Source organism: Paroedura picta, chromosome 6 (assembly GCF_049243985.1).
Source record: "Paroedura picta isolate Pp20150507F chromosome 6, Ppicta_v3.0, whole genome shotgun sequence".
Classification (NCBI taxonomy): Eukaryota; Metazoa; Chordata; class Lepidosauria; order Squamata; family Gekkonidae; genus Paroedura; species Paroedura picta.
The window spans coordinates 55,382,539-55,397,083 of NC_135374.1; the positions used below are offsets into that span (position 1 = coordinate 55,382,539).

General features: G+C 41.5%; 1 protein-coding gene and 1 pseudogene across 4 annotated transcripts in view; one reads left to right on the plus strand and one right to left on the minus strand.

Annotated features, from left to right (window-relative positions):
• Window positions 1-14,545, minus strand: part of APP (amyloid beta precursor protein) — a 141,926-nt gene that overhangs the window by 59,937 nt on the left and 67,444 nt on the right. For all 4 annotated transcript variants that reach the window (XM_077342474.1, XM_077342472.1, XM_077342473.1 and 1 more), the window contains exons 3-4: window positions 6,812-6,941; window positions 196-308 (exon numbers count right to left, since the gene is read on the minus strand). In XM_077342474.1, coding sequence (XP_077198589.1) covers window positions 196-308; window positions 6,812-6,941 — 243 coding nt within the window. The remainder of the gene's footprint in view (window positions 1-195; window positions 309-6,811; window positions 6,942-14,545) is intronic.
• LOC143839855 (large ribosomal subunit protein eL39 pseudogene) lies at window positions 5,996-6,312 on the plus strand (annotated as a pseudogene).

A 14,545-nucleotide genomic window follows, 5' to 3' on the forward strand; every position in this document is an offset into this window, starting at 1 on the left:
AAACAGATTTAAGTCCCACAGCAAGTCCAGGAACATCTTAGACGAACAAGGATTTTCAAGGTATAAGTTTCCAAGAATCAAAGCTGCCTTCTTCAGATAATAGTGATGGAGATCTCAGAATTCTAGTTAGAAGGTAGGAGGGATATTGTAAAGGATGCTCTTAAAAGAGTTTTCAGAATACTGATTATAACATACCTCCTTAGCAACTGTGTGCCAGTGCAGATGGGTTTCACATATATCCATCCTCTCTTGGTGAAGGAACTTGCACTTATCGGGCACGAGCAGAGCATCACTCACAAACTCTCCCACTGTTAAAATAAGAAGACATCTTAATTTTTATATATTCTTGGGTACATTTTTGTGTGTGCAGCTATGAATGACCCTGGTTCTTACTAACCAATAGGATAATATTTTCTGTGAACAAATCAAAGCAGAATCATTTTGTATTTCAATCCCCAGTGTTGCAATTAAAAAATCACAGAACTTATAGAATCACGGAGTTGGAAGGGGCATACAGGCCGTCTAGTCCAACCCCCTGCTAAAGCACATAGTTGCTAAAAAACTGCCAGTGAGGGGGAGCTCACCAGACCTTAACTACTCTGACTGTGTCTGTATATATATTACTTGGTTGTATATGTTTTGTACTCCACAAAAAGACTTTAATTCAAATTTTGAACATAAAAGAAAATTTCTACTATGCACTTTCAAGTCTATATTTTTAGCACAAATGTAGGACACTATTTTTAAACACATGTAGGTATTTTCAGGATGCTGGATCTAATATTTCTGTGAATGGAACTAATAATATTTCCGTGGACACAAGAACAGACTTTTAGCTTTTATCAATATATTTTTCAGCAAGACATTTCTTTTCTACTGTACATCATAAATGACTTCTCTGTAGAAGAACTTTAAAAATCATCTCTACTTCCATACTTTGGTGAAGGTGAATGCTATCTAACACCCCACTAGTGGTCAAAAATGATCCAAATGCTGTGAATCACAACTATGGAATAATGTTAAACCCCATCTGGGAATATGTTTGGCTTATTTGTGGTTGCAAAAATTATTAATTGGTAATCATTATGATCTATTACTCTGCAGCTATTGTAATTCTTAGGAAAGTGTGGCACTAACTCTCAATCTTAGTTTTAAAAAAACCATGATGAGTAATAAAAGAACAGGATCCTAGAAAATTATATGGAAAAAGAATGCTTTAAGTGTTTGAGACCATGCAGTCGCAGTGCAGGACAAATGAAACTTATACTTCTAAAATCTTCAGATTGAGAAAGTTTGTGATTGCTGAGAAGTCTTCTTTCTACAAGTATACATATCTATGCAACTACATTTCCTAGGAAACTAAGTAAGTTTTCCATTTAGAAAGTTTCCCATTTAAAAACACTGCAGCCAACCACCATAACTTTAAGAGGTAATTCAAAAGCGGTGAAACTTGCAAAAAACCACCAGGTCTATTTTGATTTACAATCAGAACAGTATCTATTTGCCCACATAATAAGTGAAATATATAAATAGAAATGGGTACCTGCCTACTCACGGAGGGGAATCCTTCCCCCCCATAGGTGTCATGGCTCTGATCCACCCCTATTATCATTGTTGCTGCCAAGCCAGGCTTGCATCCACTATCTCCTTGCCTGGTGTGGCTTCTTTATTTTTTATTTTATTCTCTTGAATTTCTATACCGCCATCCCATAAGGCTCAGGGTGGTTTCCTCTCCCATCCTTGCCCTTCTCAATCCCAGCTTGGTATGGAGGAAGGGTAACTGCATCATTCCACCCAAATCCCTAGTTTCTGGATTGGGGATGAGAGAATGCCCACACCTCCTCACCTATCTCCTTTCTTGTTGGCTTGGGGAGGGGGACATGCACCCCTGTCTACGATTACTGGCTCAGCAGGAGGGAATGAAAGGACTGGCACCCCCCTGGTGAACTCCCTCCTTGATGGCTTGGTGGGGGGGGGGCAGCAAGCACTTCTGTCTTCCATTGCCATCATCACCACTAACCTCTGCTGAAAAGGCTCTCAGCTCCCAGCCTCTGCTGCTGCCTGACATGGGAGGAGAAGGATAGGCTTAACCTACCATGTATTTTTTAAAATTGTTTTCAGATTTTTCTGCAAACGTGGGTGGGTCCCTCAAGTTTAGAAAAAATGTCCTTTATCTCAATGTGGGCCCATTCTATGGATCTGTAGATCAACCCACATAAGAATATTAGATACATAAATGTACACAATAATTTAAAAAATAGCAGTATAAAGTTGTTAACTAAGTTATTAGTTCAAAGACACAGCTAAATACTTTATCTCAATTCACTATCTTCCATTTGGTTTCTGTCATTAATGTAAGGAGAAATCTTTTCCTTATTTCATAACTTCGAAGACTGAAAAGTTAAACCACAGCTATTCAATGCACTACTCTTTATTTTTCATTATAAATGTTAAAAAGACTGAATTTTTAAGACTGAAACAAATATTCTGCAAATATTGCTATTTTTCTGCCTGGCTTCCTTTGATAATGAAAACATATTCATGTTCCTTTCAGACAGACTGCAAATGTCATTCAGAATTTACCTATCACACAAATTCAAAATGCATTTGTTCTGGCACAATTTGCAGATGTCCATCTAAAATTATTGTTTCTCATTCACTTTGAGTAACAGGTCCAGTTTCTGGCATTGAGAGGGTGGCGGTAATGGTATGGCATAGGCCTGCCCTGACCCTGTTTCTGAGGTTCCCACTGCAGGCTCCCTGTGGTGAAGAAAAGTAAACTGGTAGCCACCCCAGAATGCAGGTATGATTCTGTTCAGAAATCATCTGAAAATATTTCTGTGCTGTCAGTTCTTTTGCTGTGGGAGTGGCCTGGTGATGTCACGTCCAGTGGGAGTGTCTGGATGATGTCCCTTCTGATGACATGGGATTTTTGGGGGTGTGAAAGTAACAAGTGGCCTGCTGGTATCACTTCTGGGGTTTCTCAAAGCCTGAAGAATATTTCATGGCTTTCTCAATGGTATAAAGGTTGAGAAAGGCTGTCATAAACATTTGTTGACATATTTATTGGGTTACTTCCTAAAAGCATGTGCTCCATTGCTACTAAATACAATATGGGAGATTTATCTGCAGGGGTAGAACCCATCCTTCTGCAACTATTAATTCTATAATGAAATGTTTTCAGAAAATTATTCATTGTTTCCATTCCCATTATGAATTTTAGTAAACAATGAGACTAGCTTGGCTTCAGCATGTCTTCTAGGGAGGCAGCATATAGAATTATAGAGCTGGAAGAGGCCATATAGGCCATGTAGCACAACTCTCTGCTCAATGCAGGATCAGCCTAAAGAATGCTTTAGGCTGAAAGGATAAAAGGATGCTTTTATATATATATGTAACACACCAGAAAAAAGAGTTCAATGAAATCTGAAAACATTGGAAAGGTGGGCAAATGAGAACAAGATGCAATTCAATAAGGATAAGTGCAAAGTTCTACATCAGAGTCACAAAAATAAGAAGTGTGCATACTAGACTGGAGATACACTTCTGGGTAGCAGTGTGCATGAGCGAGGTTTTGAGGACTGTAAATTAAATATGAACAGAAGTGTGATGTGGCACTAAAGGTGAATGCAGTCTTAGACTGCATCAACAGAGGCATCTCACTGAAATTGCAAGACATCATAGTCCTGCTGTATACGGCATTGGTCAGACTGCACCCGGAGTACCATGTGCAGTTCTGGAGGCCTCACTTCAAAAAGGATGTGGACTAAATTGAGAGGATACAGAAGAGAGCAGTGAGGATGATCCAGGGCCTGGGGACCAAGTCCTATGAGGAAAGGCTGGCAATGTTCAGCATGGAGAAGAAGATGTTGAGAAGGGAACATGATTGTGGTCCTTAAGTATTTAAAAGGTTGTCACTTAGAGGAGGGCAGGGAATGGTTCCTATTGGCAGCAGAGGATAGGACCCAGAACAATGGGTTTAAACTATGTCTAGAGCAGTACCAGCTAGATATCAGAGAGGGGGAAATTCAGAGTGAGAGTAGTTCAGTACTCCGATGCCTAAAGAGGTGGTAAGATCCCCTTCACTGCTGGTCTTTAAGCAGAAGCTGGACAGATACTTATCATGGATGCTTTAGGCTAATCCCGCATTGAGCAGGAAGATGGATTAAATGGCCTATATCAGTGGTCCCCAACCTTTCTGAGGCTGGGGACCGGCAGGGCAGTGGCCGCGCCCGCACATCGCGCATGCGTGCATGCGTCATGTGCGACCAAAATCGCACATGTGCGGCACTTTCGCGCATGCGCAAAAGTGCCGTGCATGCGCGATTTCGGCCGTGCATGGCGCAATCGCGCGGGCGCGGGCATGGCCCGCGCATGCACAATCCACAGGCACAGCCCTGATTTCCTCTCCCCGCCCTCCTGCAGTAAGAAGCTTCCCGGGCCGCAAGCTTGCGGCCTGGGAAGTTTTTTACTGCGGGGGGGGGGGCGGGGAGAGGGAGCCGCGGCCCGGCACCGGGCCGCAGGTTGGGGCCCGCAGGTTGGGGACCACTGGCCTATATGACTCTGATTTTCAGACAAGTAAGTAGATGAAATTTAGCTCTCCCCTGTACAATTCCAGATACCTGAGATACTCTGCCCATTGTGCTCATTCCCTTACTGTAGTTTAAGTATGTGCAATATTCTTCTTATGGCCAGAGTTTATTTGGGTCTTAACATTACATATCATATTTAATGTATCTATAATTTATGTTTTCAGTTAAAACAGTTACTGATACACATTCTACTGGGCTGGAAATTCCTCCTCGGTCACCTTATGTAACAGACTGTTAGGTATCTGGGATGCAGCAATATATATTGACTGATAAGGGGAAATAAGGGGAAATTTGGCCAGGGCCAAATAGAGTCTGTGGGGAGGGGCAAGTCATTCTTAGGATCATAAATGAGTAATGAAGACACAGTAAACAAAACTATGTACAGTTTCAATTTCTGCACTGCAAGGCACAATGTGAAAGACACAGCATGGAAAGAGCAAAGCAAGGCTTGGGGTGTTCTTCAACAGAAACTATGAGAGCCAAATCATGGCTCCACATGGCCTTCTAAAAATAGCAGCTAAAGGGACTGTCACATAGTAAAGATAACATGACTAGGGTTCTGGCCTCACTGGAGCTCCGTCACTGCTTCAGCTAACCACTTCCGGGATGAACCCTCCAAGCACAAACGGGACTAAAACAGTTCTGCAGGGCCTGCAAAAGGGAGCTCTTCCACCAGGCATTTGTCTTAGGCCAGGCCAACCAACCAACATCTGCAGGGCCCCTGCTCCTCCCGTCCCCCCAGAAACCCACTAAGACTCCTGGACCTGTTTGAATCACCACTGTTTATGTTATGATATACTGTTATGTTTTACTGTCACCCGGTTTATCAATTAATAATATTAATGTTATTATATGTATGGTTCCATGTATAGTTTCAGCTATATATAAACTGCTCTGAGCCTTCGGGGAGGGCGGTATAAAAATATGAATAAATAAAATAAACTTGCATCCATCCCTCTCTCATATTGTCATTTATCTAATGAAAAACAAAGTTAAAATAGAGCTTGATAGTAATGCTTTAGATCGGGCTGCAGAATCAGGGGAGTCTGATGAGGACTTTTTCACAGTCAGAGTAGTTTAGCAGTGGAATAGGATACCTAAGGAGGTGGTGAGCTCCCCCTCACTGGCAGTCTTCAAGCAAAGGTTGGATACACACTTTTCTTGGATGCTTTAGGATGCTTAGGGCTGATCCTGTGTTGAGCAGGGGGTTGAAGTAGATGGCCTGTATGGCCCCTTCCAACTCTATGATTCTATGATTCTATGATTCTAATTTCTACAGGGCATAAAATGATAAATTAGGCCAAGAGATTGTAACATATTAAAGACTATTTACGGAACCAAGATTTCCCTATGTAGCTCCGCCTTTCCTTTCTCTCTTCCGCTACAGCGTTGTGGTGATCTGTCGTCAGATCTTCGCCATGTCCTCCCACAAAACTTTCAAAATCAAACGGTTCTTGCTAAAAAGCAGAAACAGAACTGGCCGATTCCACAATGGATCCGCATGAAAACTGGCAATAAGATTAGATACAACTCCAAAAGAAGGCATTGGAGAAGGACCAAGCTAGGCCTGTAAAGAGAAGCCCATGTGGCTCATCTTGTCCTGCACCGAGACCTCAGATGGCCTTTTGCTACCAATGTGACACAACCCTGTTTTCAAAGCTGACTCATGTTGTGCATATTTTCTTTTATAAACCTTTAGTTTCAAAAAGGGTTTTGGGAAGAATTAAATCTGAATAATGGGGAAGAAAAGATTTCCCTATGTCCAAATATTTAGAACTTTATCTACTGCATCACACTGATACTAGTACCATGTGCATATTAAAAGTCTTTCATTTCAAAATCCTACACAATTAAAACACAGCTAAATCATTCTCCAAATGTTTACATTAGTAATATGGGGAGCGCCTGCAAAAAACATAAGACTTCCATACATTTTGCATGCTTTATCACTTTTCTGCTTGCTTCAGGACTAAAATAGCATTTTCCTGTGAGTTAAGGCATCCATAGCTACTTCCTTGTGAATTATTACCTTCCAATCAAAATGTGTACTGATGCAATAATAAACAAAGGGAATAAGGAACTCTATTTCATAGAGTTCTGCCTGGCTTAGTGAACAGGTTTTAAATGTAAACAGTGTGTGTGTGTGTGGGGGGGGGGAATCCAAGTACATGCAGTACAATAGAGTGACAATCTTGAAATACATTTCTAGATTCTCTTACCTAAACACCTGTAAGGAACTACAATATGAGGATGACTTTTGCATTGCTTCCGTCCTCGCTTGCACCAGTTCTGAATCGTTACAGGTTGGTTTGCTTCTACAACATTTGTAATTTGCAGTTCAGGGTACACCTAATATGTAGAAGTACAAAGAACACAAAAATAAAATAAAATTTCTTGATATTCTTGCTTACAGTATCACAGCACAGTCTTGTGTATCGGTATTTATAAGCTTACATTTTTTATGCATTAAGGTCTATGAAATATTATAGAGCATGTAGGGGCGGGTGGGGGGGGGATGGGACTTCTCTAAAGTACCAAGGAGCCACTTTGATAGTTCACAATAAAGATTATTTAATTATGTTCTATATTTATTCTGTTTTTTCTGACTGTAGAGTCATTGCTCACATATACAATGGCACTCAGTCATACATTCTTCTCCTCTTCATAACAGCATTTTAATTAGTCATCTTGATACATATATCTCCTCCCTTCCAAATAAGTTTTTGTTACAGAAGAAACTGTATTTTAACCTTCTCTCTAGATTATTTTAACCATTCAGAAATAAAAAGCACTTTGATGGATTTAACAAACATATCCTGGCCGCCAGGAAGCTCTGAGAGCAAGAGGGTGGGGTGGGGGAGAGGAAGCAGTTCCTGGGGGCCTGGCAAGCACACCCGGTGCCTCTGTGAAGCCCTGGATGTGCTTGGCAGGTCCCCGGGAACTGCTCCCTCTCCCCCCCCTGCGGCCAGATGGCTTCCCGGGGGCCTGGCAAGCACACCAGGGGCCTCGTGCTTTCCAGGCATTTGGGAAGCACTCTCTCTCCCCCACCCCCCCAGTGGCTGGATGACTTTCCAGGACTTTGGGAAGTGCCCGCTCTCTCCCCTCCCCTCTGCGGCCTCTTACCTGGAGCCCTGCAAGTGGAGCGTCGGAGTCACAGATGTGCCTGGCTCTAACAGCCAGGCACATCTGTGAGGCAAGGGGTGAGGGCTTGGTGAGGGAGGGCGGGAGCTGTAGGGGCAGGGCCATTCAGGGTGCAGCAGGCTGCACCCCAATTCATCATATTCCAGCTCGGACAGGGAGGGCAGAAGCAGTAGAGGCAGGGCCAATCAGGGTGCAGCTGGCTGCACCCTGATTGGCCTTGGAGAGGCCGGACTGATTGTCCCCCAAGGCTGTTTCACAATTAAGAGGCAACGAATGGCTAAGATATGCAAGAAACAGGAACAGAAGCAGGTTTTTTTTCAACCTAATCAATAATAATAATTCAAGCTGCACAAGAAACAAACTGCATGAAAGCCAAGATTCAAAAGACCAGTAATGACAGCAAATGTCAGCTTTACAATCCAGCCAATTAAACACCATCTAGCTTCAAAGCCTGTTCCTAAGAACGGGCATTGAAAGGGTCCCCTCCCCTGGCCAGGCAGCTTACGCTGGCTTTGGGCTGCAGCTCACAGCTGGATCAAGTGGAGCAGGCAGGAGCTGGCCAGCTCATTAGCAGGCCTGGGACAGAGCTCCTTAGCAGGCAGTCAGCATGCCAGGAGGCCCTCATTAGCAGGCCCAGCCTAGCATGCCAGGAGGCCCTCATTAGCAGGCCCTGCTTAGTAGGCTAAGAGGCCCTCGTTAGCATGCCATCCACCATGACCCTTTGCCCAAGGCTCTCTCCCTTTACCTGCTGCTGGCTCCAGGAACTGAGGTGCATCTGAGAGCAAAGAGGCTAACATCCAGGGACAGAGTGCAGGAACTGCAGAGGCAGGGCAAAGCTGGCTGCACCCTGATTGGCCCTATTCCAACTTGGACAGCCAGACACGTTCCAACCCCCCCCCCCCAGGCTGTTTCACAAATATATAGAGGAACCGTGGATACAGATAAGCTTTCTTAATAGAGGACCTTTATTAGCATAAGATTGGCTAATCATAGAAACTAAAATTTTAGACAATTAGAGTTACAAATTCTAAAACAGAAAGATTTTCATTTAAAACTGCCAAGAGAAACAAGTACTTTTAGAATTATTGTTGAGTCCTTCATACTAAGTATAGTTTTTATCCAATGTTTCTTGTCAACACAGATAAATCTCAATTTCTTCAAATATCCAGCTAAAGGATGACAATATAAAACAAACTTAGAACATTCCAAGAGTAAATGGTATATCATGTCAGGAACATTATACCCATGCAAACAATATCTCTTCTGAGAAGGAATATCAAAAATTCTACCCTGAGTTAGGTTGGAAGGAAAGATGTTTAGGTAAGCTCTTTTTAATGGGTGTTACTCCAGAGTTACGAGGGTTTTGTATGTTATTTCACCCTTGTTACTGAGGTTCTCTAGATATACTGATGATCTTTTAGTTAACATCTTAGTTGCAGATAAAGATAAATTATATTTCTTATACAGTGCCAAAGTTCTGTTATATTGCCAGTAGAGTGCAGAAAACCTTTGTTAATTTTGAGTAACTTAGTTCTTAAAATGTTTTAATAAAACTCTGTTTTTTAATTTATTTTCTGATGCTGGTCAATGACTGTAAATAAACCAATTAAATGAATGATATTCCAAAATAAAGGATGAAACACATGATCTGTATCTGTGATAAAACCATTCAAACTCACTATAAAGAATGTTTTTTGATAACAGCTGCAGCTATGCTGCCTGCCCTTTGCAAGAAGCAGAATACTACTTTTCTCATACTCTTCTCCTTTGCTACATGGTACATTCCTCTTGCGGCGCAGAGTGGTAAGGCAGCCGACATGCTGTCTGAAGCTCTGACTATGAGGCTGGGAGTTCAATCCCAGCAGCTGGCTCAAGGTTAACTCAGCCTTCAATCCTTCCAAGGTCAGTAAAATGTGTACCCAGCTTGCTGGGGGGTAAACGGTAATGACTGGGGAAGGCACTGGCAAACCACCCCGTATTGAGTCTGCCATGAAAACACTAGAGGGTGTCACCCCAAGGGTCAGACCCGGTGCTTGCACAAGGGATACCTTTACCTTCCTTTTGCATTTTATTCATAACCATCCATGAGATAGGTTAGGCCAGTCTTTCTCAACTTTTATTGTTGAGAAACCCCTGAAAGACCCTACATTGGTGTGATCAGAGGAGGTGTAATCATGGAAAATAGCTGCATACATGCCCAACCAGAGCCCCTCCCCTCCCCAACCCTTTCAGGCTTGTAACTGGCCATTTTAAGAGGGGGGAGGGTTGACATGTATGGTCATGTCACCCAATAAATGTTTAGCAGTTTTAAAAGCATTTTGGAAATTAACTCATGCCCATTCCAGAAACTCTTCCAGGGCCATCAAGAAACCCCAGAAATTATGGATTGGTTTTATGCTGCTGGGGGTATGTGTTTTATCCTATTTTATTATCTTTTTGTAAACTGCCACTAGCCAGCATGGTCCAGGAGTGGCAGTCAATAAATCAAAACATAAAAAAATAAAACCACAGACCTTGCAGAGTTAAATGGAAATCAAATAAGTTGCAGATGTTGTTCTTGTTTTTTTTTTTTAAATCCTGGGTCACAGGGGATAAAAAGCCCAGTGTAGATAAAGCCTTGATCAGATACTCTAAGTACCACATAAAACTGATAATATGACTAATTGGCAATTAAATTTTTAATTTAAAATACTTGCAATCATAGTATGGAATAGAGCATATTTTATTTCTGTGCTGCTTTCACCTATTTAGTTTTCTTCTCTGGAGCCTCCAGAAATTATGGTATGACCCACAATTACAAAAGATGTAAATACTTCTATCTTGTTTAACTGATGGAACAGTAAATCTAAACCTGGCTTCAAAGTAAAGTTTTGTGAACACCTTTTCTGATATAAGGCATTCTGTTAATTATGTTAAAATTTACACTGAATCAACCTGAGCCAAGAAGAAAGGCATAGTATACATTTTTAATAAGTTGTGCTAAGACACAACTCCCTCAATCTATTTATTAATTGGGAAAAGTGCATGACTACAATTGGGGGGATTTGTGTGACATTTCTCTAACTGAAATATATTCTATTCAATGACATCAACTTCCTGAACTAAATTTAAACTGCTGTGTTAGACATTGTGCTCATTGAAAGGTGAGAGTTCCTGATTGGAGAGGTAAAATTCTACTTGCCAACATCTCATTACTGTGAGAATAATAGTATCCTATACACTTAAAGATTCTTCTACCACATACAATTAGGATGAGAATTTGTTTGGTTTGTAAAATATTTGATCTGCTCAATTACAAATTTAATCTTCTACTTCCAATAGCTACAATTTTGATAAAAATCCAGATTTTGTGTTTTCTTGTGTTCATATCTTTTTCTGCCTTTTGAATAACTTTTTAAATCAAAACTCAACAATTAGTTAACTTTTCACTCCACATATTGTCTAAATAGAAATTCCTGAACTAGTTTCAGCACAAAAATGGCCTCTAGATACTTCTGAGTAATATAATTTTGCTCAGTACAATGGTAGAACAAGCCTCTTTCAAACAAGCACTATATAATTACCAGAAGGCACAAGAATAAAGAAGTCTTCTGTTATATTTTATTTCAATAACTAGATTATTTTTCCCAATAGGACACAGAAATGTCTTTGTTCCAGTGCAAAGCAGAAATGTGGATTTGTGTTTCTCAGATTAATTAAACACATGCAGCACAGATATAGGAAACAGAGTTTCCACAAAGCATTTCCACCTCAGTGATATCAAGTTTTGCAGGAAAATAAAGTTCATGTTTACTTAGGGTATGCCCACTCCTTCACAGGTATTAAATCACAGATGGAAGTGTACATGAAGCTAGTAAGGAAGACATACAATTTTGTGTGTCTTGAACTTTTGACAGCCACTTAAAAGAATAATTAAAACCATCCAATTAACACTCATTGGAGGAATGAAATCCTTACACATTGTTACCCTCCTCTTTTTTGAGAAAATGTGGAGTTGGGCAAAACAGTTTATGTATCTTGAGAAAATTATATTTTAAGAAATTTTAAAGTTGAAGAGTTTTATAATTTAAATTGTACAAAAATTTAAATTGCATGTTTTATATATTGCAACCAACCCTGAACTTTCAGGGATTAGCCTGAAACATCAGTCCCAGATATCTGAACTGCTCAACTTGATCAATACTGTAACTGGCAACAGATCATTTGAACTCCTGTGCCCTCATTTCTTACTAAAAAGAACTTTAGATTTCAAGTAATTAATAAGCAGACTATTTGGGAATTATAAGAGAGCCAGTTTGGTGTAGTGGTTAGGAGTGCGGACTTCTAATCTGGCATGCCGGGTTCGATTCTGCACTCCCCCACATGCAACCAGCTGGGTGACCTTGGGCTCGCCACGGCACTGATAAAACTGTTCTGACCAAGCAGCGATATCAGGGCTCTCTCAACCTCACCCACCCCACAGGGTGTCTGTTGTGGGGAGAGGAATGGGAAGGCGACTGTGAGCTGCTTTCAGCCTCCTTCGGGTAGGGAAAAGAGGCATATAAGAACCAACTCTTCTTCTTCTTCTAATCTGAGAAGAAATGTAAGAGTCTATGCATTTCTACTACTGATGTTGCAAGCAGTGCTGTATCGTCAGCATACTGTAGGACTAGCAATTTGATGGAGGATAAATATGGTGAGTTGAAATCACCAGGAGTACAAATCATTAATATTAATATATTATATTAATAGCAGTAGTGAAAGAACGCAACTGTGCTCCACACCAATATTCAATGTAATTCGACTGGTGACCCTCACCCGAGCTTTTGAATGAAAAATAATAACCTTCTGTCCATATAAGTGTTCCTCAACTTCCCTCAGAGCCTTTTTCTAGGTATTAAGCCAAAAGCAGCCAAGGTCCATGACTGAAATCACCAGGGGCCCTCTTTAAAGTTAGTATACTTGTCTATTAAGAACTGGTGTAGAAATGCTCAACAGCACTTACGCTCTTCTGAAATCTAGCCTGTTCTCAATTAAGAATTGCCTTTTCCTCCATCTAGGTTGATAACTTGATGTAAATAATAGAAGCGGTGGCTTTTCCATTACAGATAACAAAATAGGATGGTAATTATACATATCTAATGGCTCACCCTTTTTACAATTTGGCACAATTATCACATGCCACCAGATTCTAGACATTATCCTAGTCTCACTGATCTGGGTAAAAATAGGTGCCAGAATTTCTGCCAACCAAACAGCATTTGAGTGAAATGATTCTAGAGGGATCAAGTCAGGACTTGGTTCCTTACAAGTTCTCATCAGATTTATTAAATCCTTGATCTCTGTTTTACCAGAGGCCATACACCCATCTCAAGAGGGTGGATTCAAAAATCGGCAGTATCCATCCTGGGAGCAGCAAATAAAGCTGTAAAAGCTCTTCCCTGCTGTTAGCAGAGAATGTTTTTAAAATTTGTTTAATATTTATCAGGTTATATGACCACATGTGGTCATGTTGACCTGCCACCCTCCCAAAATGGCCAATAGTGGGCCTGGAGAAGGTGGGAAAGGGAGGGCCCCAGGTGACTGTGTACACAGCTATGCTTCACATCTACATTCCACATGACTGTGCTACTTCTGGGGTTTCTTGAAGCTCTAATTTAAACATGAGTCAGCACAGTGACTCGGTGGCTAAAAAGGCAAAAGGGATTGTGGGCTGTATCAAAAGAAGTGTAGTGTCCAGATTTCACGAGGTGATGATACCACTATGAAGAAACCCCCCAAAGAAACACCATTAGGAGCTCACATTCCTTGTAAATTATAACCTGCTTTGCTAAATATCTCTAAGTTCCCAAACCTCATTTTGTTTTCCCAACACATCATATATTCAAAGATAAAATCTTTAATTTCCTCCCACTATTACCTAGTCCAGAGTGTTGAACTCATTTGTTATGAGGCCTGGATCTGATATAAAAGTCAAGCAGGCAATGTGTGCCACAAAATGTAATGCCAGGTTCCAAAGATATTATAAACTTCATAAAGGAGAGCAGCTGGCAACCTCCAACTTGGTGTGCCCTCACATTATGAGGTCCCATGTGTTGGATGGGATGGAGTGCAAATAAAAACACACATGGACAGACTGGAGAGCCAGTGATGCAGCACAGGGAAGATGCTCCCATGCTGCCCAGAGGGGAGAAACGCTCTTCAAAAGCCTGCTCCCAGTACCAATGCTGTGAGCCTGGGCCCCAGGCTCAGGGAGAAAATGTAAGGAGAAAAAATGTGACATGGCTAGGGATTGCAAGTCCCCCTTCCCACCCATAAGCCATCATGAAAAGGGACCAGGAAAATCAGCTGAATTAATTTCCTTTGCTGAGGAAGTAGAGAAGGTGATGGTGACTCTGGTGTGAGAGACTGAGTGCATGGTGAGACTCAGGCCAAGCAAAGCCCAATAAGCCAGAGATGCTTCTGTGGCAGCAACCATATCCAAATAAAGCCACCATGAAATCTAGGGGGGGGGGAGACAATGCTGGTGGTTCAAGATACACGTGCAAATGCCCATTCACACAGCTTTCCAAGATGGCATCCCTGAAGCTGCAGCCAACCGGAGAGGTGTACATTCTCAACTTAGAACTCCGAGGCTGGTGGTGCTGTATACCATGCTGGTCAGATCACACCTGGAGTACTGTGTGCAGTTCTGGAGGCCTCACTTCAAAAAGGACATGGACAAAATTGACAGGGTGCAGAGAGCAATGAAGATGATCCAGGGCCTGGGGATGAAACCCTATGAGGAAAAGCTGAGGGACTTGGGAATGTTCTGCCTGGAGAAGAGTAGGTTG